A 27,574-nucleotide genomic window follows, 5' to 3' on the forward strand; every position below is an offset into this window, starting at 1 on the left:
CATTGCTACGAGACGCCGGCCATTACTGCTCCCCGCATTTTCGTTCGCGAGTTGTCGTCTTTCCTTCTTTCTTAAGTATGAAGATCGCATTAAATATGTAGCTGAGTTTGGCAATTGCAATAGCAATTTCTGTCATTGTTCGCTCGCTCGTTTCACTCGAGACCCACCAGGATGTTGCAAAAGTCTCCTGAGAAAATAAACGTTTAGTCCCAACCCGGTCTTTTTAATCAATCCCGCATTTTTTTTTTATCGAAACTTATTATGAAGAATTAACGCAAGTGCGATATTTATTAAGCGATTTCATCCTTTGTGAGGTCGTAATCAAATTAGGCCAAGTGCTTTGTATTACAAACGCTTTATTAAACTGTTCAATATAAACAATGGCATCGTGTATACTGTATATTGTAGTAGAAGCTCATATAACGATACGATGTACATCGACCTAAATATCATCACGTATACACGAAGAAGAGCGGCAGAACGAGGAGAAAATCTCTTTGTTCCAAATTCACGCGTTTTTGCGACATTGATAGCACATCTCGCCAACACTTCGGAAATTCGTACAACATGATCTTTGAATAAGAATTTTTCGCTGTGAAAAGATATAAATTCACAGAAAGATCTTTTTGAGTCGTAAACAAATACCAGAAAGTATTTCGCTATGGATAAATTGGGTATTAATTAAAACTCGTTCATTTCGCGGGAAATAAGAAAAACAAGAAGTGAGAAAACAGTATCACATGTGATAAAAGTAAGTTCGTTGATGGCCGGTTGCATCGAGCTTGGCTTCATCGATTCCTTCGTTTCTTCTTACCGGAACGATCGGTTGAACGGTGGCCAAACATGGGACGTTATTCATAGACTCGCAGAGAAGATCGGACTATGAATATCGTCTATAATCGCGATGAAACCGGTCATCGGTTGGAGATGAAATTTGTCCTGCAAAGCACCGGTGAACGGTACCAAGTCGCCAAGCGCGAACCGAAAATCGTGGGAAGTTCGTCTTTTGTTTTAGCTATTACATTCGTGTATGGCATATCGTATTTTAATGTATAAAAATAAAAAGTTCGGCTCGCCGGTCCTTCCGGTATATCGACGAGTGCCGTTCATCGGGTTTACTCGACGATTTTCTCCTTTAAAGTCTATTTAGACGGAACGATCTTGCAAAATTGTGTAAGGCCAGAGCCACGTAATAATTTATTGAGTTATTCGATTACAATTTAATTAAATTACAATGTATTTAATTTTTAATTACATATCTGATTGTTGAGAAGTGAGTGACAAACGTGATTATATCCATGTCGCTGTTTTTTGTTGAAATTCATCTGTGCGATATAGTGAATGGAATATGAATGTTTTGAATTCTGCAACGTCTTGCGATCACCATTGCGAGTGGTTTTCGAACAATGTCTCGCTCCGTCTAAATGGTTCTTAATGACGCTAAACTAATAGCGAATTCGGGCGCTTGCACTAGTGCACACTGAGCTAGTGCGCACTAAAGCTTGTTTATAATCTATTCTTATATTTAAAGTCATTTAAATACACATTTAAAAACTTTTTAGCCAATAAAACAATCTGTATATGGATCTATATGGATGCTGTACAAATCATTTTACAGACTAAGAAGTATTTGAGATGATCTGTAAATATAACAATTGATTAAGAACAAGCCTTAGTGCGCACTCAGTGTGCACTATATAGCGCAAGCGCCCGAATTCGCTATAAATATCTCTTGAATGATCTAAGTATCTGCATGTCCTAAGTAAACGGCGCCACATGTGAACGGATTATCCGCTTAATAAATCCACTCGATCGCAGCGAGTTCGCGAAACTCCATTCCTTGAGGAGGAATGTTCAATCAGAAAATTTATCAGGCATCGCTATATATACTTTAGATTTTTCGCAGAAAAAAATAAATAAAGATTCAGCGGTGCATAATTTACCCCCCGCTGTACATGTGTTACGTAAATATTAAATTTGCTATAGCTAGACGATTTGAAAATCGTCCATGTTAATGTTTGTAAATTGTTTCATCATTTATCGAAGCCCCGTTGAAGTAAAACTACGGCGAAATCAAGCGACAGATAAAAAAAGCGGAGAACCCTTATCGCGATCGATTCTGCGATAATAATCTAAACAAAAACGGCTGATAAATTTATTCCACAGGATATTGTGAAAGACCCAAATTAACATTCAATGACGAACTTTGTTCTAATTTAGACGCGTCACCGAAGGAATTATGTTACGGATGCGCGAACGATACGCGATATGTTGCTTCGTAAACTGAAATCGAATTATTTTTTTACTACGGATTTCAAAAAGAAGACGACTATTGAAATTTTGGAGAGTCTAGATGCACAAATCAAAGACATCCAACAGTATGGGCAGACTACGGAGCAGAGACACAAGAAGATGGTTGGAACCATCATCATCTATGGAGTTATCCTTTATATTATGACAGCATACATCTTTTACTTTTGTTTCTTCCCAGCTTCGTTGTACGATCAGCTCTTTTATATAACACCGTTAGGGTGCGGTTACATGGACTGATATTTTCCGCGTAACGCGTATCGCGTAACTAATCAGAGACATTCCGCGTTTTCTGTTACGCGGAATTGAATGTCCTTAGTTCACATGGGCCATTTTTTCCGCGTAACGCGTATCGCGTAACCAATAAATTACGACGTTTGACATTTCTGTTGGAACATTCTAAAAGAATGAACGATATGATTGGTTACGCGATACGCGTTACGCGGAAAATATCAGTCAATATGGGACCGCACCCTTACTGTTTTTCCTGATTTTAATACTTTTAACAAAAGAAAATAGTTTCATGGTATTACAATCGTAAAATTACTTCATAATAGAGAAAGGGACCTACAGTTTAACGCCGATTCCGAGCGGCTATTTTTTTTTTTTTTTTTTTAGATGTTCTCGTGGCAAGACATACTCTCGTTAGTTTGCCATTGCCTTCCGAGAGGAGAACGAGCGAATAAAATTTTCTAGCTCTACCGGGAATCGAACCCGGGACCTTTGGCTCAATAGACCAGTGCGCGTTGTCTACTGTGGCCACGCTCGTCCTCAATTTCAAGTAAGTTTGATAAAAATAAAGAAGTAAGCACACAAACGCGCGCGCGCGGAAACGTAAATGAAGTAAATTATAAAGTATGTTGACTTTTTCTTAACACATAATGAGAGCTAGAAGTGTAAAATATCTTTTTAGATCATAGATGTAATTGTCAATTGAAACATTGCTATTAATAGAAATCGTTGCTATAATTTAAAAATAACAAATATATGATTGTTGGTAATATACGTAATTAAACTTGTAGACTTTTCTTATCTAAGTTTTGATTATATAGCAGTTGCAAGACAATTTGTGGAAAATGTATGACGATTCTATACTTATGATTATAAACGATCGTTATCACGCCGATAGCTTCTAGATTAAATATAGTATCGTAATAAACAGGAAATCTGAGAATGCGCTCTATATTGTGTTACTTATGATTACACTCTACTGTGATTCTAGATAGGCTAATAAAACTCATGATTAATGTATATCGGCTCGTATTCGACCTTAATGTAACTGTGAATTGTAAAAATGAATGTGTGATTGTTTCTCATATTATAACCTGCGACATCAGATCGGCATCATAATACTGTAACGATAATCCTCACGCGAAATTCTTGAAAGAAAAATTGGAGGCACTATGCTTGGACGTTCTCGCGCGGAGCGCGATTCTTTGTGAAACGCAAATCTTGCGTTTTTTTTTATTATTATCTTCCTCTCTTTCTCTCTCATTACGTAATAACGTTACATTAATAATATATCTCGACATGTTTTATCAGCTCTAATCCAGCGAGAAGCGGAACATTGGAGAAATATTTTACGCTCGCCTTTTATCGCCCACATCTACGATAATGGCAATACGTGTCGCGCGTGAGTGTTTAGATCAACTTTGAATTATTCAACAATAAGTGAGAATAAATGAAAGCAACGAGACGCGACATTATATTCGTAGCTGAGATTTAGCTTCGCACTTCATTTCTTCGCATTTCATTTATCATCCCGTTCGTAAAGTTGTGCACCCTTCCGAATATTCCCGTCGGTTTTTCCGCCAGATGCAATTCAAATAAATTCGAACGAATTATAATTTAAAGTCGTACGAATAAATTTTACTAATTATATCATTAGTATCAAAATGACATTTTGCATAGCTAAGTATATCTCGAGCGTGCGGTTCAACGCACGTAGTTATTAGCAATTTGTCGTGTAAGAGTCGAGACTAAGTGCGAGATTTGGGTATCTTATATTTCTCCGTCACTTTTTTCCGAAACAACTCAAACTCTACATTTATACAAAATTCGCGGTTGACGGATCGCAATAAAAGAAAAAAGAGGAAAATAAGAGAGAGAGAGAGAGAGAGAGAGAGAGCTTAAACATTCTGTACGGTTTTTGGATTGAGTGGCTCGGTCGCCGGCGATTTCGCGTTTTGCTGAGCCCTTCTCGCGGCTCGTCGCCTTCTGTCCTTCTTTTTCGCTCCCAAGGCCAGAAAATTGTTGTGAAAGTACTCCTCGATCTCCGACAGCTTCTTCCCGTGCGTCTCCGGCAGCAGTAGCCACACGAAAATAGCTGCTCCTACAGAAACGCCAGCGAAGAACCATTGCACCGCATATGAACCTTGAAACAAAAGAATTTCCTTAATCAAGTTTGTCAAATTGTTTTGAAATACAAGATTCTATAAATTTTTGTCGTTTGGACTTTACATAATGAGTAAAAGGATTCAGATAAGATTTAAAGAAAAAATAAAAAAGAATTGCATACAAAATAGAAATATAAATGTATACGAAAGTAATTGGAATGTGAAAGAGACAGATAAGATATATATTACGGTATGATAATTATACAAAATATAAATATTTCGAATATTGTACCTCCCAGAAAAGCTTGCAAGCTTCTGTAGCTTTGCAACGCGGCGAACATGAGCAGATTCGCCATGGAATAGCTGATGGAATGGGCGATTCCGCGGATTTCGGTCGGGAACAATTCCGCCGTCATGGTCCACGGAATAGTCAGCATCCCGATCATCGACGTGCACACGTAAAGTAACAGACACGCCACCGGTACCTGCGAACATCACGTCACATTTTCTCGCGAGTCTTTAAAAATTAAATCTCACAAAATCATACGAGGGATAATCCTCGAAACCCACCCAGTACCCGCTGCGATCGCCGTTCTTGATGTTCAGCGTGAAGTAACCGGAGACGATCATGCACACAGCCATCCCGAAGGACGATATTATGCACAACGGTCGTCTCTTATATCGCCTCAGCAGCCAAGTGTTCACCATGGAGCACAGAAAACGCGTCAGGCCCACTAAAATTGACGCTATGTATTCATCCACCCCCGCACCTACTTCCTGAAAATTGTAAAAAATTCGATACCTATTATAGTCTTACTGTATCCACTATCAGTTTATACAAATCGATCATTAATAAATAAATTTAAATATCACTACGTGTATTTAAATCACGATTGAATACAATTTACAAACTATACAATTTACAAAAAATAAGGCTCGTAAATATAAGAAGTAAATAAGAACCAATGTTAATGGTGAAGCAAAATTATATAATACAGTAAGGTAAATCTTTTAAAACTACGATTACAACGAAGCGTTACTGCATCCCATAATTTTGTATACACTGAAGAGGGTCTAAACTAAGACCGAAACGTTTGTAATCGTAGTTTTAACAGATGTACCTTATTGTGTTATATAATTTCGCTTCACCGTCGGCGTTGGCTCTTACTTGCCTCTTATATTTACTTTAACAATTTGCAAAATACGATCAGAGAGCAAGATATATAATATATAGATTAGATATATAAACAGGTATTTTTTAATTACTTGAAACCAAGTCACTGCGTAGAACAGCGTGATGTAAATTCCGGAGAACTGTTGAAACGTGAAAAGCAGGAAGAGTATCGACATGGGTTTCCATCCGGTCGGCTTGAGAAATCCCCGCCATTTATTGGACGCGCTGCTGTGTTTGCTCCGCCTTTGCTCGTTTAATTTAATTTCGTTCTCCTTCATAATATTGATAAATTGCGCCTCGGCCACCGATGTCTTGGTTTCCGATATCTCGTTCTTGTAAAGCCTACGAACGACATTAGAGTTGTCAATTATTTACCCGTATATTAAGAATAGGAAAATCGATAACATTACAGAGTCTTAGAAGGCCTTAAAATTTAATTTCAAAGAGCATTTAAGTTAATCAGTAAATCCTATTGGTTTTCTCAAATGAGAAGCGAGAGTGATCATTAGTAATTGTCAGTTTTGCTATTTAAGGTCTGTAATCTGTAAGAATCATAGACATATATATGGACGAAGCATAACGTGGATAAGGTGCCATTATAGGCGAGGGGTGTCCGAGTGTGTAAGATTTTGCGGGAAAGAGTCGGAATATCCAGGCCTTCGGTCGTTTTCAGCTGCGTTCGGCTCACATCAGCGCTGGGCTCACTGCTTGGGAGCGATGCTGGGTGCACAGTGCAGTAGTGCGCACCAGCATCGCTCTGTCTTCGTTTGATAGCCGAATATACCCAGCCAGAAATGACCCATCAAATCCCAGGGTAGGTATGTCCCCCTGTCCACCACAAATCTGTCTCCCCCGCTGAGCTTATGCTCCGTCTATATATGTCTACGGTAAAAATGTTGTCATTTAATTAACCAGATTGGATTTACCATTCCAGAGACTTCTTGGCGTCGTCGATGCGGCCCTTTGATACGAGCCAAACGGGCGACTCTGGCACAAACAGCTGCACCAGCACGATGGGCCCGATCGAGTAGATGAGGCTGAGCCAGGCGACGAGTTCCCATGGTAAGTAAGCACCCTTCAGATAACACAACACCATGCCGAACGACGCCAGCGTCGGCCCGAACGAGATCAAGGAGCCGCGCAGCTCCGGCCTGGCTACTTCGGTGATGTAGACGATCGCTGGCGAGGTCGCCAGAGCGGTCGCTAATCCGGTTAACAAACGACCCACCAGCAACATTGGTATATTTATCGACGTGGCGATGAGGATCCAACCGATTACGGAAGGAATCGCGCCGATCTGCAGGGTTCTCAATCGACCGAACGTCTCCATCAGGAAGCCCCCTAATAACGCACCAATCGGCGCGCTCACTACGGCCAAACTGGCTGAAAGTAACAGGATCGATTTTATTTATTTTACTTATTGTTAGTCCTTAATTCCAACTTATTCTCGTTATATCTCGCTTTATTAGCTCCAGCGTATTTTTACACCGTAAAGAGAATATAAGATAACTGTCGAACAACACGGTACTTGAGTTTCATGAAGTTGGAATAACATGGTCACACAATAAAAGAAATGCACGTAGATGCAGGATTAGAGTTTATGTTGTTTTTTTTTTAAGAATTCCTTGGAACTAAATGCTCAATTTTATACGAATTGTGGTCTCGAATTGCACAGTTTTCAATAATACAGAACTAATTAACCCGAGAACGGGCGCCTGATTTTTTTTTCATAAATGGTTACCTGGGGTGATTTTTACACCCCAATTAAAAGTTATTGTTATTAATTACATATTGCATACTTTTGATTGTTTTATAATTTGTTAGTATTTGAGGACAATATGTATATAGATTTACTCAACATTTTCTAAAAAAAAAGCATAAAGGAGAAACAAAAAAAATATTTAAAAAACGAAAGAAATACATAAAAATTACTGTGATATAAACTTGATTTTTTCGATACTGAAATATAAAAATCACCCCAGGCGATCATTTATGAAAATTACCTGTATTTTCCCCGACTAGTCGTAGGTCGTAGAGCCATTTTTAATTATTTACATACGATTCAATAAAATTACATATTCGAATAACATAAGAGACCTCGATTAACATTGTCGACTACGATCATCGGCATTCTAGATTGAAAGTTTATCTATAGTAAGAAAACAATCTTCCGTTGTCGCGAGAAGATTGCAATGCCGATGGGCAATAGATTGATCTTGCGTAACGCGAATTTAATCAGAGCACAATGATCGATCAGGCAACAGACACGCACGGCGTGCACGTACGGTTTTCTTCCGATAATTGCAACAACTTTTACGTAATACGTCTACTCTCGTGACGATACACTTGATCGATATAGGGAAGATAGCTAACTGTCAACGAGATATCAGTAATGATCGCGCGATATCTGACGCTGTATTTACAATACTCTATTTTACGATATACGTATACATTTACGATAACGTTTACATAACAATAGATTATTTCGCGTCGTTATCGTTTCGAGTACTAATGAATATATTATTCACGGAAGAGGACGATCAGGGTAGTTATCGTAATTCGTAATTGATATTACGCGCGTAATCTCTTTCACGGAATAATACGATATCTTTCGCTGTTATCGCCTTCGTATTTATTGCCGCGCATATACGCCACATATTTGTGCTATCTCACCTATCCAGGAAGTTTGCTCCTTCGTGGCATGCAACTTCGCGTCTTCCTTCTCCAGATGAGGAATGAGAGTCGCTGAATACGCCATGGTGAAGCCCACCGCTATGTGAAAAGACGCAGCGACGATGCAAGCAGCGATCTGCGAAGGTTCAAAAGCGACGTGCACAGCTTCCGCGAAATGAACATTTCGCCTTGGCTCGCTACTTTTCTACGATCCTCTTAAGCTCCGCGAAACATGAGTAAACAAGAACACTTTCTCTTCCAAACGAATTTTTTTATCTGAATATCTTTTCACTATAATTTCTCTAAATTTGTGAAAAATTACTCTCAAGAGATCTTATCATTTAAAAAAATAAAATTATTCATCAAAATGCGAAAAAATGTGTTACTAAACGTAATTTACTGCATTTTCGCATCAATTAGAAGGACACAGCCTTCGGAGAGCATTTTCCGCATGAAAAACATGCTACCGCCCTAAAGTAAGAATTAAGAAATAATTATCCGTGATGAGATAACGCCGATAATAATTGGTCCTACCTCTCGGATGGCATTTCTAATATTCGTCGGCTCGACGAAACCTTTGTTGAGACTCCGGCTCGAAACAATCGCATCTTTGAAGCACTCTCGCTCGTTCTCTTCGATGTTCTTCGACGCCTCCCGCTCCACGCTGAAACACAACGGGACGTCATCAATCGATCTTCAAATAAACCGTGCGAGAAATAACGTTGTACCGGCGCGAGTTTTTACTCCTGTTTTTTACTGCGACTCGCGCCTTTTTCAAGACCGCGTTGCAATTTACGGCAGCCGTTTGTCACGTGCATGCGTTTGACGTCTCGGCGTGCCATTTAAGTGACGGCGCGACGCGTATCGCCTCTCGCCTGTATTCATTTAAACCGCGGCTGTAGTCCATAAATATTTATAACGCTGATCCTCGCTGCGCCGGTGTGTTTTGGTTTCTCGCGAGTTTCGTATGTCAAAACGCAATCCGCCGTCGACAGCGATGCGTAATCCTCAAATTGAATTTCGACCGATGTAATTAGACCGCGTTACACCCGTCGTAACGTTACAGTAAATGATATTTGAACATTCCTTATTGCAACAGCAAATGCGATCATTTAATATTTTATTGCAAACAAATATTATAATATTCATATATAATTTATATATATTATATATTTACATATATACATGATAATGCTATATATTTAAAGTAAAGTTTAAAATTCGAGTTGAAATTCAATTAATAAGTGTGTCATAAGTGAAATGCGATAGCTCGTTTTTCATTAATACACATTGTTTTTGTAATCAATATTTGTCTGTTCTGTTTTCTATTCTGTTTTTTTATATAACTTCTCTACCGACACTTCTCTACCGCTTTTAAGCAGTTCCGCAAAAATGTCTAGGCCGCTACGAGGTTGCAATAAGCCAGCGCTATATTTATGGCGCTATTTCGCTCGCAGCTTGACGTACAAAAAGTCACGTAACTTTTAGAAGCACAGCGATTATATTAAGTAAAGACGTGTGTTTATCGGATTCTGTTTTCGTAGACGTTTCCCAAGCATCGAGCCCGGCACCTATTATACGAATTACGAAAACTGGTTTCTCCGGATATGGTCTAACAGTTCAACAGCGTGCCCGTCATTAACAGCTTCAGTTTCGGCTGCAATTCCCGAATATCATACCATTATCATACCAATTTTTCTGGTATTTGTCTGCAATTAAATTCGTTTAATTACGGCGCTAAAGTTAATGATCTTGCATCCTCATAATCAAAAAAATTGTCAGGAAGAAAATTGACGTAAGATATATGCGGGCAAAGGAAAACCACATATCAAATGAGTAACTCTCACTGTCGATTTGTGACTTCGTTTAACAATACGGGTAATTATTATTTTTTTTACGATGATATTAAATTGCCGTATATATAAGTTCAGAGAATAGGACCGACGGTCCTTAATCAATTAATTTACCATGCAAGGAAACACAAGTCGCTGGTTGCGTCTGCTAAACATAGGCAATGTCAAAACGATAGTCTCGCATAACAATGAGATCACGCGGATCAAGCGTGTTGCACCGTGGCTCATTTATCGTGGTAATTTATCGCTAATTTATCATGGTAAATCAATACTGTTTTAATTTAAGAAGAAATGCCGCGGAAGTGAGAACTTATTATTTTCAATGATTATTTTTAATCAGCAATTTCTTTTTCCGTTGCTAAACACTTCTCGCAATTTAGTCGACAGGCTTGTTAAAAAATCACTGCTATTTTATTTTATATAAATACAGAACACTGTTCACCGTTCACGATTTTAATAATATGTTTTTTAATTCGTACTAATTCTTTTACAGAATATTACAAGTCTGAAACAAGTCAAATCTTTTCCAAGTGTGAATTTTCCTTACACGAACACTTAGCTAACAAATTAATTTACATGACGTAACGAAGCGCTTGGAAACGTCCTCGTTGAGCGGACAATTGTTCTCAGTTAAAAATAGAGCGACGATCTTGGCTAGATCAATTATGTACTTGATGAATTAACGCGCGTTAATTGACGTATCATTTAACACAGTAGCAGTTAAATCTGGTTTCTTACCGTGACTCTAACAAGCTGGAAGGCAAACAGCAGATTGCAGTTTAATATATCTATTATTTGTAAACTACCTATTTCTTATCAGATATATATATATATTTTTTTAATTCAATTACTTTGTATTAGACAATTCGATCAATTGTTATGATGCTGTATGGATTCTTATAACAAGAATTTGTCATAAGAAAACTGTGGTCATCTTTACGCGAGACTTCAAAAAATTATCCTCCTTTAGATGATGTTGTTTACGCCATACATATAGCGAGGGTGAAAAATTATGCAATACATGTTTATACACGCTGCAAAATGTTTATAGCCAATTTGTATACAACAAAACTTGATAATCTTTATTCGGAATTGTATTTGCGTTGCGTATTCAGAATAACAGCTCGTTTACTTATCTGATAGAGATAAAACTGTTATCGCGATTATATCATTAAGAAATCCGTATTACGTACGGACAATGACTGGCTCGATCATTCGCAATCACTGTACGATTACGGTCAGGAAGTACAATAATTTTTGCAATGCATCATTTTTTTTGCATAATGCTTTCCTGAAATAATTCTAAGCTCGTCATTTCCTCGTCACGGATCTATTTTCGTCACGCTCGTAGCTTCTCCGCGAACGTCATATAAAAAGTGCACGATGCAGGGTGTCGAATAAAACCATTCCAAGATATTTTATTATTCAATATCGAAATGTTCAATTTTTAGTCAAGAGCTGAACTTGAAGCTCGTAAACGTTCACGTTCATATATCGCGCGTTCATAAAATTAAAACACCTCAAATCGACTTACACTGTTAAATTCATAGTATCAAATTATACTCAATTTGAGTCATTTTTAACCATTCCTGTAGGTCGCCACTGTTCCTCAATATATCGTTAATTTAACTAAAGTTAATTTAATTAAAACCCAATGGAGTTAAAATAATACTGTTTTGTGTGTTAAGATAATAAATTCCGGCACACATGGTAGTTAAAAATAACAAAATGTTATTTAACTCAAGATATTGGTTTAAATTATTTCATCTTTCTATAATATTTAACAATGTACATTCGCGAAGCAAGTTCGTTATAGATTTACACTTGTTGAACCACACGCAGACAATATACCTGGATACTCAGAGCAAGCGCAACTCATTGTCATGCCGGTCCCCCATTTTTCTGATAGCTTTTTCATAGCCAGAAGAATAGGGAGAAGGCCAGGCCGGACTTGTTATTCATGGGCCATGTACTCCATCCCGTATTCAAGTGTGTGCATCGCGATTTGTTACACTAACATAAGTTAAAACAATGTACACCGCGACCGTTCCGCGAGGCACGTGGCAGACGTAAGTAAATTGCCGACTCTCGAAATATCGATTCTATTTATGAAGACATACCTAGTCGCGCGGACACAAGTGCAGAGTCGCGCACTTTATTCTTTTATGCCCGTCTATACATCAAGCGTCTAAATTTTTTATCCCATTTCCGCAACAGTTGCATTGTTATTACAAATGTGCGCTTGTGGCAGGAGCCGTTTGACATTTCGCATGAGCGAAAGGCGGAGGAGTCGTTTCGCTTCGCTACACGTTGTCGTCGGGGGTCTAATTACTGACTACGTACTTTGCGTGCTATCGGGGGTACATATCCACTCGCGAGACTTATTACGGCATTTTCTGCTCATTCAACTCGCCAGACGTATCGGCACCTCGCGCTTGTCTTTTTTTATTGCTTCAAAATGACGGGTATGGTCTTTGACAACGGCGTGTTTATTATTCCGCGCGAGTTCCGCGTCGCGAATCGCGGCTACTGCCGGTCGGGGTCGAAGGATCTTTCGCGCGATCGTCCTACTGCTTCGTTTCTAAAAGTAGACACGTTATTCGAACTGGCGTAACCACTCGCGTCATTAACCTTGGCCCTGATTCAACAAAGCCCAGCGATAATACTACCGTGACATATCGCAAGCAAATAAATCGTTGATATGTCCTCAATACCGTTTTCCGGTCAATATATTTTGCTCGACATTAATACGTAACAATCAAAGTCAAGGTCCATGAAACGGAGGCAGAAGCGAAAATAAATGAATCCATTTAGAAGAAAATGCCACTTACCAAGCTGAATGGCCAATATTTTAAACATTATTAGGCCAAAGATCCAGACGTAAATAGCATTTTCTTCTAAATTGGTGTGTGTGTGTGTGTGTGTGTGTGTGTGTGTGTCATAACGGGTCTTGTTTCTCTTAATATTGAAAATAAATAATTTGCAGCACGTACGAGACAAGTGCGTGGATAATTCTACGAATTTCGGTGACGTTACACTTCGTTATCCGATAACGCCATATGCGCGATGCGATTGCCGTAAATGGATCCAATATCGGTAAAACCAAAAAATTCACGGTCCTTGTATCGGATTATATCAAGCGATCAAATTATATCAAGTGCAAGCTCGTGATAAGGCATAATATATCGCGTCATTTTGCTGCGGCACGTTTATCGCTAGCACTCTATCCTCTCCCATGTATTGATTAACATTAACACATCGACTGCCAAGCAATATTTGAAAAAAGTGTTCCCGACGCCAATTTTAATTATGCATGTTAAATTATTCAAAATCCAAAATATAATAAATATTTGTGTTAATAGACGTGTTAACGAATGTGTATAATAACTAATAAGACAAATGAGCCAAATCATCAAATACGAATTAACTCGTGTTAAACAGTGCACAGCCTAATAATCGCAAATTTGCGAGAGAAACAGATTTCGCGAGAGAAACAAATTCGTTTCTAGCTTTACGACGATGAAACAGTCGCGAGAATACTTCATAGTCCAATTTCCTCTCATTCCGATTCAGGATTTGTGATCATCTTCTGTGCAACGATCACGCACTAGTTGCATCATCAATTTCGCGTGATACATTCTTCGTGCCGAGCAAGCTGGCGGGAGGATATTTTGAAATGATTTCCAGGGATCTTTTTTTTATTTCATGACGAGTATGTAAATTTTATAATCGTCGCCGATTCGAAAGCGATTATTTCTCTGATCGGTTCTTCATTGATGATACTAGCAAACAAAGCACACGAATGCGATTACGACGCGATTATGGCGCGGGTGCGTGCGGAAGAAACATCCACAAGCTCTTGCGTGTAGCCCCACCGACGTCTTTACGACATTCGAGAGACAATTTGTCACGAGAAGCTAACGTCACACGCATATAACTCGAGGTCAAAGATTAATGGGCGAGCGATCTTGCAATCGAGTGGCCGTTCACGAGTCCTCCTTTTGACTGCGATTTCAAAAATCTGTTGCCGATAATTGAAAAAACGTTATCTATCGTGCATCCGAGACGCGTGATCGAGCACTTAAATCTTCATTATAATCTTGTTCGGCAGAGTTATCTCGATATTTTTATTTATAATTCAGAATTTATTAGACTTATATCCCAGATATTTTATTATTAAGGTTACTAATAATTATTCTCAATTTTAAAAAGAAATGTCCATACTTTAAAATTTAATATATAGGACTCGATTTAAATTTCTGCGTTATCGACGATGATTTAGCAATTTCATATATTCACCGATGATCTTTAAGTTTTTAAGTCAGCAAAAAACAAAATACAGTTATCTTGCTTCTCTCAAGATGTAATAATTTCAATTTAACATACTGTTTAAAAGAACTCTCCGATAACTTTACAGCGATTTTAAAACTATACGTCGCATAACTGTTTATGCAATTACAAAGAACGTGACGGAATCGAATTACAATTTCAATCATATCGCTGCCAAATCGAGACACTTCAGCTTCACGTCAGCGAAACTGGTTTCTCGAGTAAAGGGTGTTCTATAATACAATTGCGTAAACGTGGTTGTAAGTAGTTGTAAGAGTGTTGTACAGCGTGGTTGTAAAACGGTACTGCGGTTGTAAAGCGTGTTGTGGAAGATGGTTGAACTTCATCTTTCATGACTACGCCAGATGTGAACGTAAGAGCCAACCAATCAGAGTGCTAAACCGTCCACATTCGAAATACACTCTTTAATCAAGTTTACAACGTATCGTTACTCTATTGTAGATTGATCCGTTGTACAAGATTCACGACTACTACTACTCCTAATCCTACAACCCTACATTTACGCAATTGTAGACCGGGCTTAAGTCTTCCTGTTAAAGTAGCCGCGGGCGTAAAGTCGCTCGTCTACGTTTTAAAGACGTCTATTATGTTTGTCCCGGTATTGAAATCGTATCCTGATAATTATATAATAATATAATCATTAAATTACATAATTGTCAGGATGGACATTATTTTGCGACTTCAACGGTTCTCGCATTCAATTGTGCTCGAAGCTAAATTAATATTATGCATTCCCATTCCTATAGCAAAGACAAAAGAAAGAATTTCAAGGGATTTATAAAACAGAAATTAGGTATCTCCTAATTTTTGTACCTTAGATATCTAAAGACGTGCCTTCCTGTCGAAGGATCAGAAAAGAATTTTTCGGGGTACCTTCTAGGCTTTCTAAAGAATACCTATATAAGCACATCTGGACTAATATAAAGATATTTTAGGGGACATGCTTCTCTATACACGTAGGAAATGTCGGGGTAATAAAATGTCAGCAGGCTATAGAATAATTGTGCATCTTGAAGGTATTTTGGAATTTCTTTTCCACAGAAATAGAAAAGAAGAAAAGAACTAAGAAATTTATAGAAAGCTATCTTGGAAGATGATAAATGCATCCGAACTAATACGAAGATTAGATGTTTTAAGACGTACTTTTTTTCTAAAGATAAGAAATGTCGAGGTAAAAAAATATTAGTAGATTACAGAACAGCTATGTACTTTAGAACTTTGCCACACGGTATGTATAAACGGCCGGGCTAGAGAAGGAACAAAGAGCAAAGAACGCCTCGACAAAGAGCGAGGAAAAACTCTGGCGGGACCCGTTGAAGGTTTTTGATGGATCATTCTTGTAGAAACGGATTTTGTGCTTGCTTACTCAATCGTCAGCGACCGCCTCTTTGTGATAAAAGAACCTCTCGCATTCTTCATCGAAATCCGAAAACTTAATGCTCGCGTAAGATCGAGATGATCGTCTAAATAAATCTCACTCCGTCATTGAAGTTCGCGTTCACCTCGTCATTGTCATTTTAAAACGCTCGCATTTTAGTTATACTAGTTATAGAATCAATAAATCGTGGAAAGAACATCGACGAGGATCGATTCAAGGAAACAATCGAAGCACATTTGTCCTCCTTTATGTTTTACAACGGCGATTTACTTGACGAAGGTCTTATCGATAATGTGTATTTACCTCAATGAATAAGGATCCATCGTGCTTCTTTCTTCTCAATCGGACTACTATCGGTCGACACGTGTGTCTGTAGATTGTGTGTGTGCGCTTCTTCTCCTTCCTGCTGATTAGTGTTAGTCAAGTAGGCGTCTCCCTACGAACAGGCCCTCGTCAACTCTGCCCGACGTTGGCCAACATTTTATAGCCTAAAATTAAATCATAGCTTAAATCTTAAATCATTAAACATATAACATTTACATAACAGTTATAAATTCCCTTTTCATTATTATATAGATTTCCCAGGTAGCACATATTAGTTTCATATATGTTTTTTGAACGTATACATAGTTTCATAACCGTAAAGAACCATTAAGAAACGTTTGAACAAAAATGTTTTTGAAACCATGATTAATGAAACGTATGTTTTACGTTTCTACAGTTAATAAAAATACCTATTTGTTAAATTTTTCCTTTCAAAATTATAATTTGCTTTATCTATAGCTTTAATAGCCTTTTTTGAAACATTTAAATTTATATTGCACTAATTATTGCACAAAATAAATCATTTTATCCATGCATATATATCCACTTATTTACTTAAATTAATTTTGTCCTACCGGTCTTAATCTATTTGTCATCGGACAAATCTGAGCTTAGAAAACTTCCAATAGTTGCAAAATAAACGTTCTGCTGAACGTGGCCATTGAAAGAACATTTATACGTATGTTCCGTTTTGAAGAATCCTTTCTGAACTAGTACACATCAGTAATGCAATTAAGTTAAAGTGAGACAAGTATATTTTGTTTCACATTAACTTATTGCACGAATGTGCACCAGTTCATGAATTTCTTCGAAAAAGAATAGACGTCATAGATGGTATATGCATAAAGCTTCTAGAACATTCTCACGCATGTCTCAAAGACGTCATAAACACGTGCAAAAGACGTGAAAAGTAGGAATTTTAAATGTCTTTATCTAAAATGTCTTTATCATTAAAACAAAACGTTTCTATAATAGTTTTTTAAACGTTATTTTATCGGAAAAAAAAACGTTTCATCGAACGTTTTTCGAATGGACATTTTTACTCATGAGAAACGTTTCTAGAAATCGGTTATAAAACGTTTCGGAAAAACGCTTCTAAAACATTTCTGAAACGTGTATGTGCTACCTGGGTTATTATATAGATATAATAAGTTGGCCAATAAGTCCGTGCGGTTTTTTACTTATAAATGTTATTTATAAATAACTGCACGGACTTATTGGCCAACCCAATATTATCACTGTGTAATATCAGCGTCTTTCTGTCGAATTCTGATTAGTTACAAAATACGAATTCGATTCTTCTTGAGTAACCACTCGGCCCGCGGAGTAACGTTGCCTCACAACTATCTTACACGTTTTAAACAAAAACCATCCGATATCTCGGTCACAGCTCACAGCGACGCAACGCAGCAATTTTTGTGGTCATTGCATCGCGCGCGAAACAGTGACCCTCTGTCGGATGCAAAACCGATTTTTCTCCTTGCATCGTTGCGCGTCGCGATCGGCAATAAGATACGCGTTTCCCACCAATTCTCTCTCTCTCTCTCTCTCTCTCTCTCGTACATTTTACCGTTTCTTTTTTTCAATTATTAGATTAAGATAAAAAAATATAAGATAATAAAGAAAAATAGAACCACGAATTTTGCGTGATTACCATTAGACACTCTCTCTCTCTCTCTCTCTCTCTCTCTCTCTCTCTCGTACATTCTGCCGTCTCTCTTCTTCGTTTATTAAATTGAGATGAAAAGATATAAGATAATAAAGAAAAGTGGAACCATCACGAATTTCGCGTAATTACCATTAGTCGCTCATTTTCTCGGGTCCATCACGAAGCCTGTTTTTACATACTTATTCACAGGAAACGAATACATCGATGCAACTCGTGCCGAGTAAACGAGCATCCGGCTCGTTTCAGTGACTTCTACGTTCTAGCACGGCCTGCCATCAGGGTTTCTCCGGAGACTAACGATCGCCATGGGTCCCAGAAGAAGAAGAAGCCCGGCGCCCGTCGTCTAACCGGCGATTTCATCTAAATTGCTCGCACGCGCGCGCGTCTTATCCGACTTTCATCCCGCATGACTTCCACCAACGACCTGCGAGCGCCAATAAACCGAGAAACCCATCGGCGATCGAGATCGCGTTCGGAATTCAAGAGAGAATAAAACTGTTCGAGATAGTAAAATAGAACACGAAATAGAAACAATAACTCTTCGATTGACGGAGTCAGGCGCGTTTATCAGAAATAAAATCTCGTTAATAATAATAATGGTTTAATTAGGTCAATATAACACGATTAAAATTATATAAACGAACGTCGCTTCTATTCGTAATAAGATCTCGCACGAGAGAAGCTTCCGCGTGATTTCTTTCTTCTCTCGCGCGCAAAAAGAGAAGAGAATTGGTCGGATAATTTATGCGCGTCGCGGTGCATAGAACACTCGCGGCAAATACCGTAATTGTCGCGGAGAGCGATCCATCGTGTTGCGAACGGCGAACGGTTTATTGGCGTATGCTGTGTTACAAACTCGAGAAAAAATTCTGCAAATTCCCGGGATAAGAGTCGGTGCTCGATAATATGCGACTTTCCTCAGTATTTCCTCAGAGAAGACTTCCAATACGTGGACGCACTTAGCGTGAAAGCGATGCGCCTCTAAACTGTCTCTCACGACGAGCACGATGCGCGAGGTATTCAAACTATTAGAAAACGAAAATCGTCATACTTTGGAACAAATTTTGTTATTATAAAACATTCGGATTAACTCTTTTCGAATCTGCGAGCCTCTGCGTACAGAAATGTCCATCTATCACTGTTTAATTTCATTTTATTGTATTTTTTTTTATAAATTATTGCCTTTTAATTTTCTTTTATACCGGAGAAAAGAAAAGATATTGAATTTTTTCATCATAGATCTCAACGTTTTGAGTTGTATAATCAATCGGCAGGGTTTAATTGCGGGTTAAACGGCATTAGCTGCATCTACGAGCCCAGATGTGACTCGTAGATAAAGGGTTAAAATTGCGCCGGTTATGCGTTTAAAATTGCACCAACGCAGTCTGAGTTAAGCAAATCTTTGAGAGATTACAGTCTTACGATACACATAAACAATACACGTGGACAAAGGAAGAATCATTAGCCTCGTACGAGGTCATGCTCTTCCGGCTTCGCATGATGCCAGGAGGGAAATGAGTTAGGTAACACGTTTCTTGTCTTAATCTTTCTTTTGCAATAAAACATATAACGAAAAAAATATATCATTCGCCGCTCCATCAGCTTTGCGTAAACCCGGTATAGACAATGTTGGTGCAATCGATCCTGTCATCCTACGAGATTCTCGTACCATCACTATAGAGAGACAGGTTAATCGTCACTTCGCGGGCAAAAGGTCATAAAAGTCGCCTGTTGCGATTGCACGAGACAACAAATTGCACAACTGTCGGAAACAAATAAAGCGTGAGCATTGCGGCCGATTTAAGGCTTAATTTAAGCGCGACAACTCGTACCACGTGAATTCCGATCGGAATTGTTTAATTATTTTATAAGCCACTATTCATACTTTATAATCCGATCTTATATTTAAGATCGTCTTAAGTACAGTCTTAAGATGATAAGTTGTGGACCAATCACAGAGCCGTATCTTAAGACATTACTTAAAACGATCTTGAAATAAGAACGGACTGTGAATACGGACTAGATTTCTATTGTATTCTAGAAAAAGTTGAATAATTCCGATCGAAATCCATTCCGAAGAGTTCCATAATACGTGTCCAGGTCAAGACCGATATATAATTCCGAATTTCTGATGAATGCCTTAGACGCAACGGTACAACAAGAAAAGATGACGGGAATCTCTGTCGGACATCGAATTCATTCAAGCTGTCTCGACACTTAATTTCAATGTAAACATCGTAGAATTATACTGGGTATTAATTTTGTTAAGTCGATATTATTAGGTGACTGGGTATTGTAAACGTAGTTAAACTTTCTACCACAATTCGATAAACATTCTATTTATTTCCTCACGCTTGCTTCTCGAGATACTGCGATAGAATATGTCCGAAACACATTCATCGATTTCATTACATTTCTAATGTTTTCTTCGGGATCTTGTATTTTTATTTCTTTATTTTCTTACTGAATCAGATTTGTTAAAAAAAAGACGTGTTTCCTGCAGAAATCTGATTATTTAAACAACGCGATTCACTTTTAGCATGATTTGTTTTCAGTAAAAATTTGAATGCGGAGAGAAAGGAGTCGCTCTTGCTGCAGAACTCCAATTATCTACATGATTCCCTTTTAATATAATTAATTTTTAAAAAAGATAATTTGAGTGGGATGTCGCCTTTTCTCACAATATATCGACAATTTATTTTCAGATATTTCCGCGATTCATTTTCAAATTATAATTTGGTTAAAATGTTTGCTGTAAAGACGTTGACTCTCCCTAAATTCGTCCTTACGTTAGTCTATCTCTTTTGCAAATAAAACTGTATGTACGTGCGATCGAATTTCCCCACGAGTTTCAGAACCGATCCGACGTCAGACATTCTGGTGGCCCGCTCGGCTCTCGGTGGTACCTACGCTCCCAATGTTTACAAGAAACCCACGAGAATCGATCGGTCCGCTGCGGATCAACGCCCCGACGTGGCGTCACGTCGCAAAGGACCGGCAGTAAATAATTCCAACAAGTACGCGCGCTGTCAGTAAGCCTGTCCCTTTTGAATGCATTTAACGTTATTTTCTCTCCTCTTTTCCTTTTCGAGACTCGAGAGTGTACGGTTATTCTCTTCTAAATGCGAACAACGCGGACAACGCGGACAACGAAGCCCAGAAGCGATCGAGTTGTCCTGACAACGGTGATTTGACAACAATTTAAAATTATCATCCGCGAAATGTGCCGTGATGCAAACGCAGCTCCTTTCTCCTCGTCAAATAATAATAAATACCTCGCAGAATGTACAAATTAATCGAAAACGCATAAAATTCTTAAGCAAATAAAGAAATCTGATTGTGTATTTTAGGTATTTCAAATTTCAGACTCGCGAGATTCGAGCTGCCGGCCGAAATAATACACGTGAAATCCAGGCCTGTCCGGCCGAGCACTCACCTCTCCAGGAATCGATCCTCCGTCGAGCGCCGCGAACGTTCACGAAGGGCAGGAAACGGGACGAAAGCCGGCTAGGAAGACGCCGGAGAGACGGCCGGGAACTCCTCTCTCTGTGTTTCCGGCGAGATTGTTCTCGCGGAGAATCCCGAGACCAGCGCGGCAGACGCGACGCGACCCGACGTGGCGATACGATCGACCGGCGAACGTACTACCGGGACTGCCCTGCTCGGCGACTGCTAGACGACTGAGCCTCGGAAACCTCGTTGCCTCGTTCCCCAACGTGCTCCTTCCCCTTCGGCTCATGTATTCCGCCTGTATTACGCATCGTTATCCAGACTGTCCACGTGATGACGATGGATTGTCTAAGGGTTGCTGAGGCTCCGGCGCCGTCGCCAATCGTCAAGCACCGGACCGATCTCAGGTCTATTATTCCAGACTACCATCCTTCGTTTTGTTCGCATAGTAAGACCTTTTTTTCCGGAAGAGGAGAAAGATACCTGAATAATAATATCTGATTGTATACCTGAATATAAAATTGTAACAACGTTGAATTCTTTACATTAATTTCACAACTATATGCAGCCATTAAATAATTTCGACATTATGTAGAAAAATTTATGGAGAATTTAGGCAGTCTCCCTGAGACTTATTTACCGAAAATTATGATTAGATAATTAGAGTCGTCGCATGAGGGGATCGCTGCTTTTATTCTAATCCACGCTTCTTTCTCCAGCGTTCGCATGATAACATTGATAACCCAGATAGAACTCACAATGGCATCATGATGATGTCATCATAATGTTATTCATTACTTAAAATAAAAATAAACATTTGCGTAGATCAGGTATCTCTTTCTTCTGTTCCGAGAAAAAACCACACTGTTAAATATATATTAAGGTGTGTTGAAATTTATTGTTTTAACTCCAGATGATAACGTCATCATGATGTCATATGTTCTACCTGAAAAATAGATCCACCTTTGTTTTCTGTTCTCTCGAAAGAATTGAGAGTGAAAGACGAAAAAAGGGCTGTTCTCGTAATTCGATGCTATGTAACCATTTAAAACCGAGAACCTTTGTCAATGACAGATTTCTTGGAAGGTTTATTATCTTCGAAGACAGGAATATACAGTCTTATTGTTAGTTTTACAAATCAAAGATTTTCTGAGACGGTAAAATTTCTTAGGAATTGAAAAGATTTTGAAACTTGCCATTATTTAACTGAGATATCTTGATTTAAAGTTTGAACCATCCTGAAAAGAATCCAAAAGAATAATCTGCTCACATTTAACAAAGCAACGTCCTCTGGTTAATCCTTTATGGAATTTTAATCACGACATATTGATATAATAATAAACTAAAAGATATTTGGCTGAAAAAAATGAAAAAGAGAAAACATATAAAAAATTAACAGTATAAGATTAATAAATTTTTCCTTCACGCATTGTTGCGAAGTAACGAATTTATTTCCACGTGATATAAGATTACTCCGTTATCTTATATATTGATTCACGCAAAATCGATGACTCATTCCACAACATACCATCGCGCTCTGCAACCCCGATACCTTTATGTCCATTTCCATCAATGTAAATTAACTTTAATCGCGGTTTACCTTGTTTTTTATCCTTTTTTTAATTTTTAAAACTAGGAAAAAAATAAAAAGTAAAATAAAAACCATAGATTAAAGTTAATTTACATTGGTGTAAGTGGACATTAATCGTTATCGATGCGAGAAGATAGGAAATAGGAAGCGTTTGCACTAGCGTATCGACGCGCTTGAAATTCCTCCGATTGTGTATCAGCTGTTCTCGTGAAAAACGGATACCGCGGTGCCGCGGCACTCCTGCGAGTTCCATTGTGCGCAGGATGAATACGTGAGTTTAGCTTTGGCGACACTTCAATGGCCTCAGGAGGTGACGCGACGTATTATGTAAAAGTGTAAAATTTCTAATCGCGTGGCCTCGCATTCCTATTCGCGATAAAAAAATAATAAAAACGGCACTTCGCGTGCGCGCGACGTACGAAATTGGCTCGCAAATCAATTATAGCGTTCCACGATTTTTAATTTTTCTTCGTGTTCTCGTGCCGTTGCGCGATTTGGAGCAAAGTTCCAAAATGAGGCGTTTTTTTTTGCCAGCCTTGATTACGATCGCTGACGTCAGGGCTTTCGCGTTATAGCACGCGAGCGAAACAATAACATTGAGAGCTTGTTACGCGTATTAATCACATGCGTGACGAAATTTTTTTTCTTTCCTTCCGCGAAACTTTTAAAGGCTTTTTCATCACGTGCGTCGCGTGATTTACATAATTATTACGCACCGCTGTTACATTTCGCATTATCTTTCCCTCTCCCTATATTTTCTCTTTTCCTCTCGCATAGAGAGAAAAACCTAAAAATAATATAAATAAAAATTGCTAACGGAAAATATATCGGCGGCACAAACCAGAATTTTCTGGGATTCTATCACATAGATTACCGAGTGTTGAGTAATTTACAATCATTTCTCAAGTTCAACTGCTCACTTGACCTGGCTAGATTGGCGGTATCACCGTTTATTGTTACGGATTGACATAAACATATTGAGACGTCTGTAACAAAATCATTTCAGACACGATGGACGTTTTATTGTCGAAAATTGAGGAAAATTATTACTCCTTCTAAAATTAATCTTGCATCTTCAGTGTATGTAATTAAAATCGTAGTGTCGAATTATATTCAATTTCAGTCATTTTTAATTATTCCTGTAGGTCGCCACTGCTCCTCCCTTATAGAAATTTATTAATACTGTAAGTGATTTTTTGGCTAGTAATTAATCACTTAAAAGTACTATTAAAAGCACTGTTCATAGTGCTTTTAATAGTGCTTTTAAATGATTAATCACTAGCCAAAAAATCACTTACAGTATTAAATTTCTATAAGGGGCTACTCTCAATATGTCATTAATTTAACTAAATCAATGGAGTTAAAATAATATTTCACTTATTTATTGTAAAATAATACTATTTTGGGTTAAAATTTCGACACACGTGATAGTTAAAAATAACAAAATATTATTTAACTCTTTAATATTTAACTTTATCAAAAGTAATGAAAAAAATGGACTAAAACAATAATGTATCTCACCAACAACACTCACACTTAAATGTTAAATGTTGATTTTCCATGATTTAAATTAACGTGAAATTATTTATAATATTTTCATTTCGTTTACAATCTGCAACTTTTAAATTTTAATATACAATGAGAAATTTTTGTTATCTTACGGGACTGATAAAATGGCGAGCTTTTGTATTTCTGGTCGGTAAATAAGCGCCCTGCGTGTTCGGCGTTACTTTCAAACCTCGCACACCGCACTCGGTGTCCGTCCAATCGGAGAAAAATGGCGGTGTGGAGTAGCATTTTGCGTGCTGCGAGGCAGAAATTGCTGCAGAACAGCGGGTCCGGAGCGTCGTTGTTGAAGAACGGTGACTATCCGTGCACGGCCACTCGCGATCGCGATCGTCGGACGACAGTGCTTGTCATTTTGTTTGATACGCTTCCGCGAAAGCCGATGGTGTTTTGTTACGCAACGACTGCACAGTGTATTCCGTGTATTTAGAGTTTTAGAGTATGATTTTTCGGAGGTGTCCCGTGTCGCGGAATAGACCGAGGCACGTCTGAATAAAAAACGCGCAGTTGCGAAACGTTAAAGACTTTCAGATTATTTATCACTAATTTCGATAACTACTTTTTCTCATTTCGAGAACTTCTGACAGTCTAGTATCTTACACACACACACACACACACACACACACACACACACACACACATTGCACATACATATATAATATGTAGATGCACGTGATAGTATCGTGCCAGAAAAAATCCATAGCGAATTTGTTCATGTCATTTATTACAATGATTCCGATTGACCTCTATATTAACATCGAATATTTCATCTCGTCTCTCGTCACGAATTCAGTCATAAATTCATAAAAATAAATGCGTGATTGTCAGCTGGTCATTTAGAATTTTATCGGCATGGTACTTTCGGTGTCTTCAAGTGTCGGATACCCTCAATCAACTCGATCACTTCATTACAATCCACTTTTCCCAGCGCGAACCTAAAAGAGATCTCTTTTATATTTCTAGGACAAACGAGATGCATGTCGGAGGAACGCACGTTCGCCATACGACCGAGCCGCTTCCAGTGGCACAAGACGAAAGATTATTTTCACTTTTACTTTCTGCTCGGTGCCATTCCCGTTGGCATCGCGATCACCCTGATTAATGTATTCATCGGTCCTGCCACGCTCGAGGAGATCCCCGAGGGTTACGTTCCAAAGGAATGGGAGTACCTTCAGGTAAAATGTGGAAGGCCAGTGGGGGAAAAAAATGATATCTTTTCATCGAAACGTTTCGAATGTCTTTGAGAAACAACTGTCGAAGAAATGTAACAGTCTTCGTTTTCTCATTTGTTTCAGCATCCGATTAAAAGATTTTTCCAACGCTACTTCTTTCCGTCGCCGCAGCAGGAATACGAGAAGTATCTGCATTTCATATACCACGAGAACCAGCTCAGGAAAGTCAGGCTTCTCCAACACCAGGTGGACTACGCGATGGGCACCAATCGGGATTACAGAGGCCCGTACTTCAAGGAGATGTACGGCTCCAAGTATCTGCACTTGTACAAACAGTCCATGGACCAAAGGATCGAAATGGACGAGTAAAATTGACTTTGTTCTGCTTGTTTTTAATTGGAGAGCACCGTGGGAGCTGGAGGAAACTATTCGATCAGGTGTAGATCCTATGTAGATCCTATGTTCAAGGATTCTGATTAATTTATGCCGCAGAGTAAACGCCCTGCGCGGTGTCAAATTTCTGCCGATAAACTACATTGTACAGTTACTACATAGTTAATAAAGTCTTAAAATTTTCCTTGTGTGAAAGTACGCGCCGAAATAAGTTTTTCATGCAATCCTTGATATTTTCCATGCAACATGTGTATATATAATGTAACATAATATAACACTTTCATATAATTAATTTATATAATTTTCTATTTTACATATATATATATTACAATTTTATATAATTTTCTATTTTTATGAGAACTTTTTATGATAACTTGATGCAAGCTTTTCGCTTTCGTTATGCATCAAATTTAAAGATCTTATAGATATTTTTTATTATTAATTGGCGCATGCATATAGTTTGAGTGATTATCGCCCGCACGTTCACACAATTAATAAAGTGTTAGGTAATCATTGCAACGTGTCTCTTCATGAATGAAAAGTGCACTATCAGCAGAGGTGCAAATCATTTCCTATAATGACACAATTATTTCTCGGCTGGCAATTATTTTAATTATTTATATGGTTAACCGCAACCGTCAATAATTTCTTTTCGGATTCGGATTGGGTTTAGCAGCAGGAACTACAAATGACCGAAGCGCTTAATCGATATTTGTTTTAATTGAAAACGGTATAACTTTGGTTTCAGTAAATTTATTCTAAGCCACTGGCACGAGGGAGTAATTTCCGCGTATTTATTCGCATTGATTGTCAAAAGGAACACTGTAATCTTGACAGTTAAACTTAACGAAATCGTCTTTGATTCTCGCTGTATTCCTCGCATGTATTTCAGTCGAAATGAAAAACTGACTAAATCTTTCGGCAGGCGCGACACAGGAGATTCAATGTCGCAATCATGCGACATTAAATCAAAGCGCGTCGTCGGAAGAGCGATTATCGCGGTAATTACGATAAACAATTTCTTCGTTCGCTTTTGCATCAAATTTAATTGGAGAACCTTGGATCATTGACTTTTTTAACACTAGTTCTCTCTCTTTCTCTTTGCATGTGCGGCCGTTGTCATATGAGCTGTCTCGCGAATATACCGGACGTTTCCGCTTCCTCTTGTTTCCCGTAAAAACGTTTTTTACGTCGTCCTCGCGAAACCCTTTCGACCTCCAGTCAACGATCGCTTCACGTGCAACAATACGTTTTGTTGCGTCATTACGATTAACTGTAACGCGGTCCTCCAGTAATGAGACGCGGGACGTATTGCGAGTATTCTGTTTCAACTGT

The 27,574-nt window shown here is 38.4% G+C and overlaps 2 protein-coding genes across 3 annotated transcripts; one reads left to right on the forward strand and one right to left on the reverse strand.

Moving 5' to 3' along the window:
• Positions 1–336: 336 nt before the first annotated feature.
• On the reverse strand, positions 337–21,745 carry LOC139822767 (facilitated trehalose transporter Tret1). Of its 2 annotated transcripts, XM_071794777.1 has the most exons (9): positions 21,504–21,745; positions 16,378–16,562; positions 9,028–9,157; positions 8,494–8,629; positions 6,747–7,203; positions 5,913–6,162; positions 5,217–5,423; positions 4,939–5,131; positions 337–4,684 (listed from the first exon to the last, which is right to left on the reverse strand). In XM_071794777.1, the coding sequence occupies exons 2-9, from the start codon at positions 16,395–16,397 to the stop codon at positions 4,440–4,442; spliced, it is 1,638 nt and encodes a 545-aa protein (XP_071650878.1). In that variant the 5' UTR covers positions 16,398–16,562; positions 21,504–21,745; the 3' UTR covers positions 337–4,439. The 2 variants fall into 2 exon arrangements, with proteins under 2 accessions (XP_071650878.1, XP_071650879.1); XM_071794778.1 differs by lacking the exons at positions 16,378–16,562; positions 21,504–21,745 and adding an exon at positions 12,690–12,856.
• Positions 21,746–24,812: 3,067 nt separating this feature from the next.
• Positions 24,813–26,437, forward strand: Nd-sgdh (NADH dehydrogenase (ubiquinone) SGDH subunit). The gene is made up of 3 exons (XM_071794787.1): positions 24,813–24,970; positions 25,638–25,849; positions 25,970–26,437. Exons 1-3 carry the CDS (start codon positions 24,886–24,888, stop codon positions 26,213–26,215), a joined length of 543 nt encoding a protein of 180 aa, XP_071650888.1. The 5' UTR covers positions 24,813–24,885; the 3' UTR covers positions 26,216–26,437.
• The last annotated feature ends 1,137 nt before the right edge of the window (positions 26,438–27,574 follow it).

Source organism: Temnothorax longispinosus, chromosome 12, assembly GCF_030848805.1.
Source record: "Temnothorax longispinosus isolate EJ_2023e chromosome 12, Tlon_JGU_v1, whole genome shotgun sequence".
NCBI classification, from domain to species: Eukaryota; Metazoa; Arthropoda; class Insecta; order Hymenoptera; family Formicidae; genus Temnothorax; species Temnothorax longispinosus.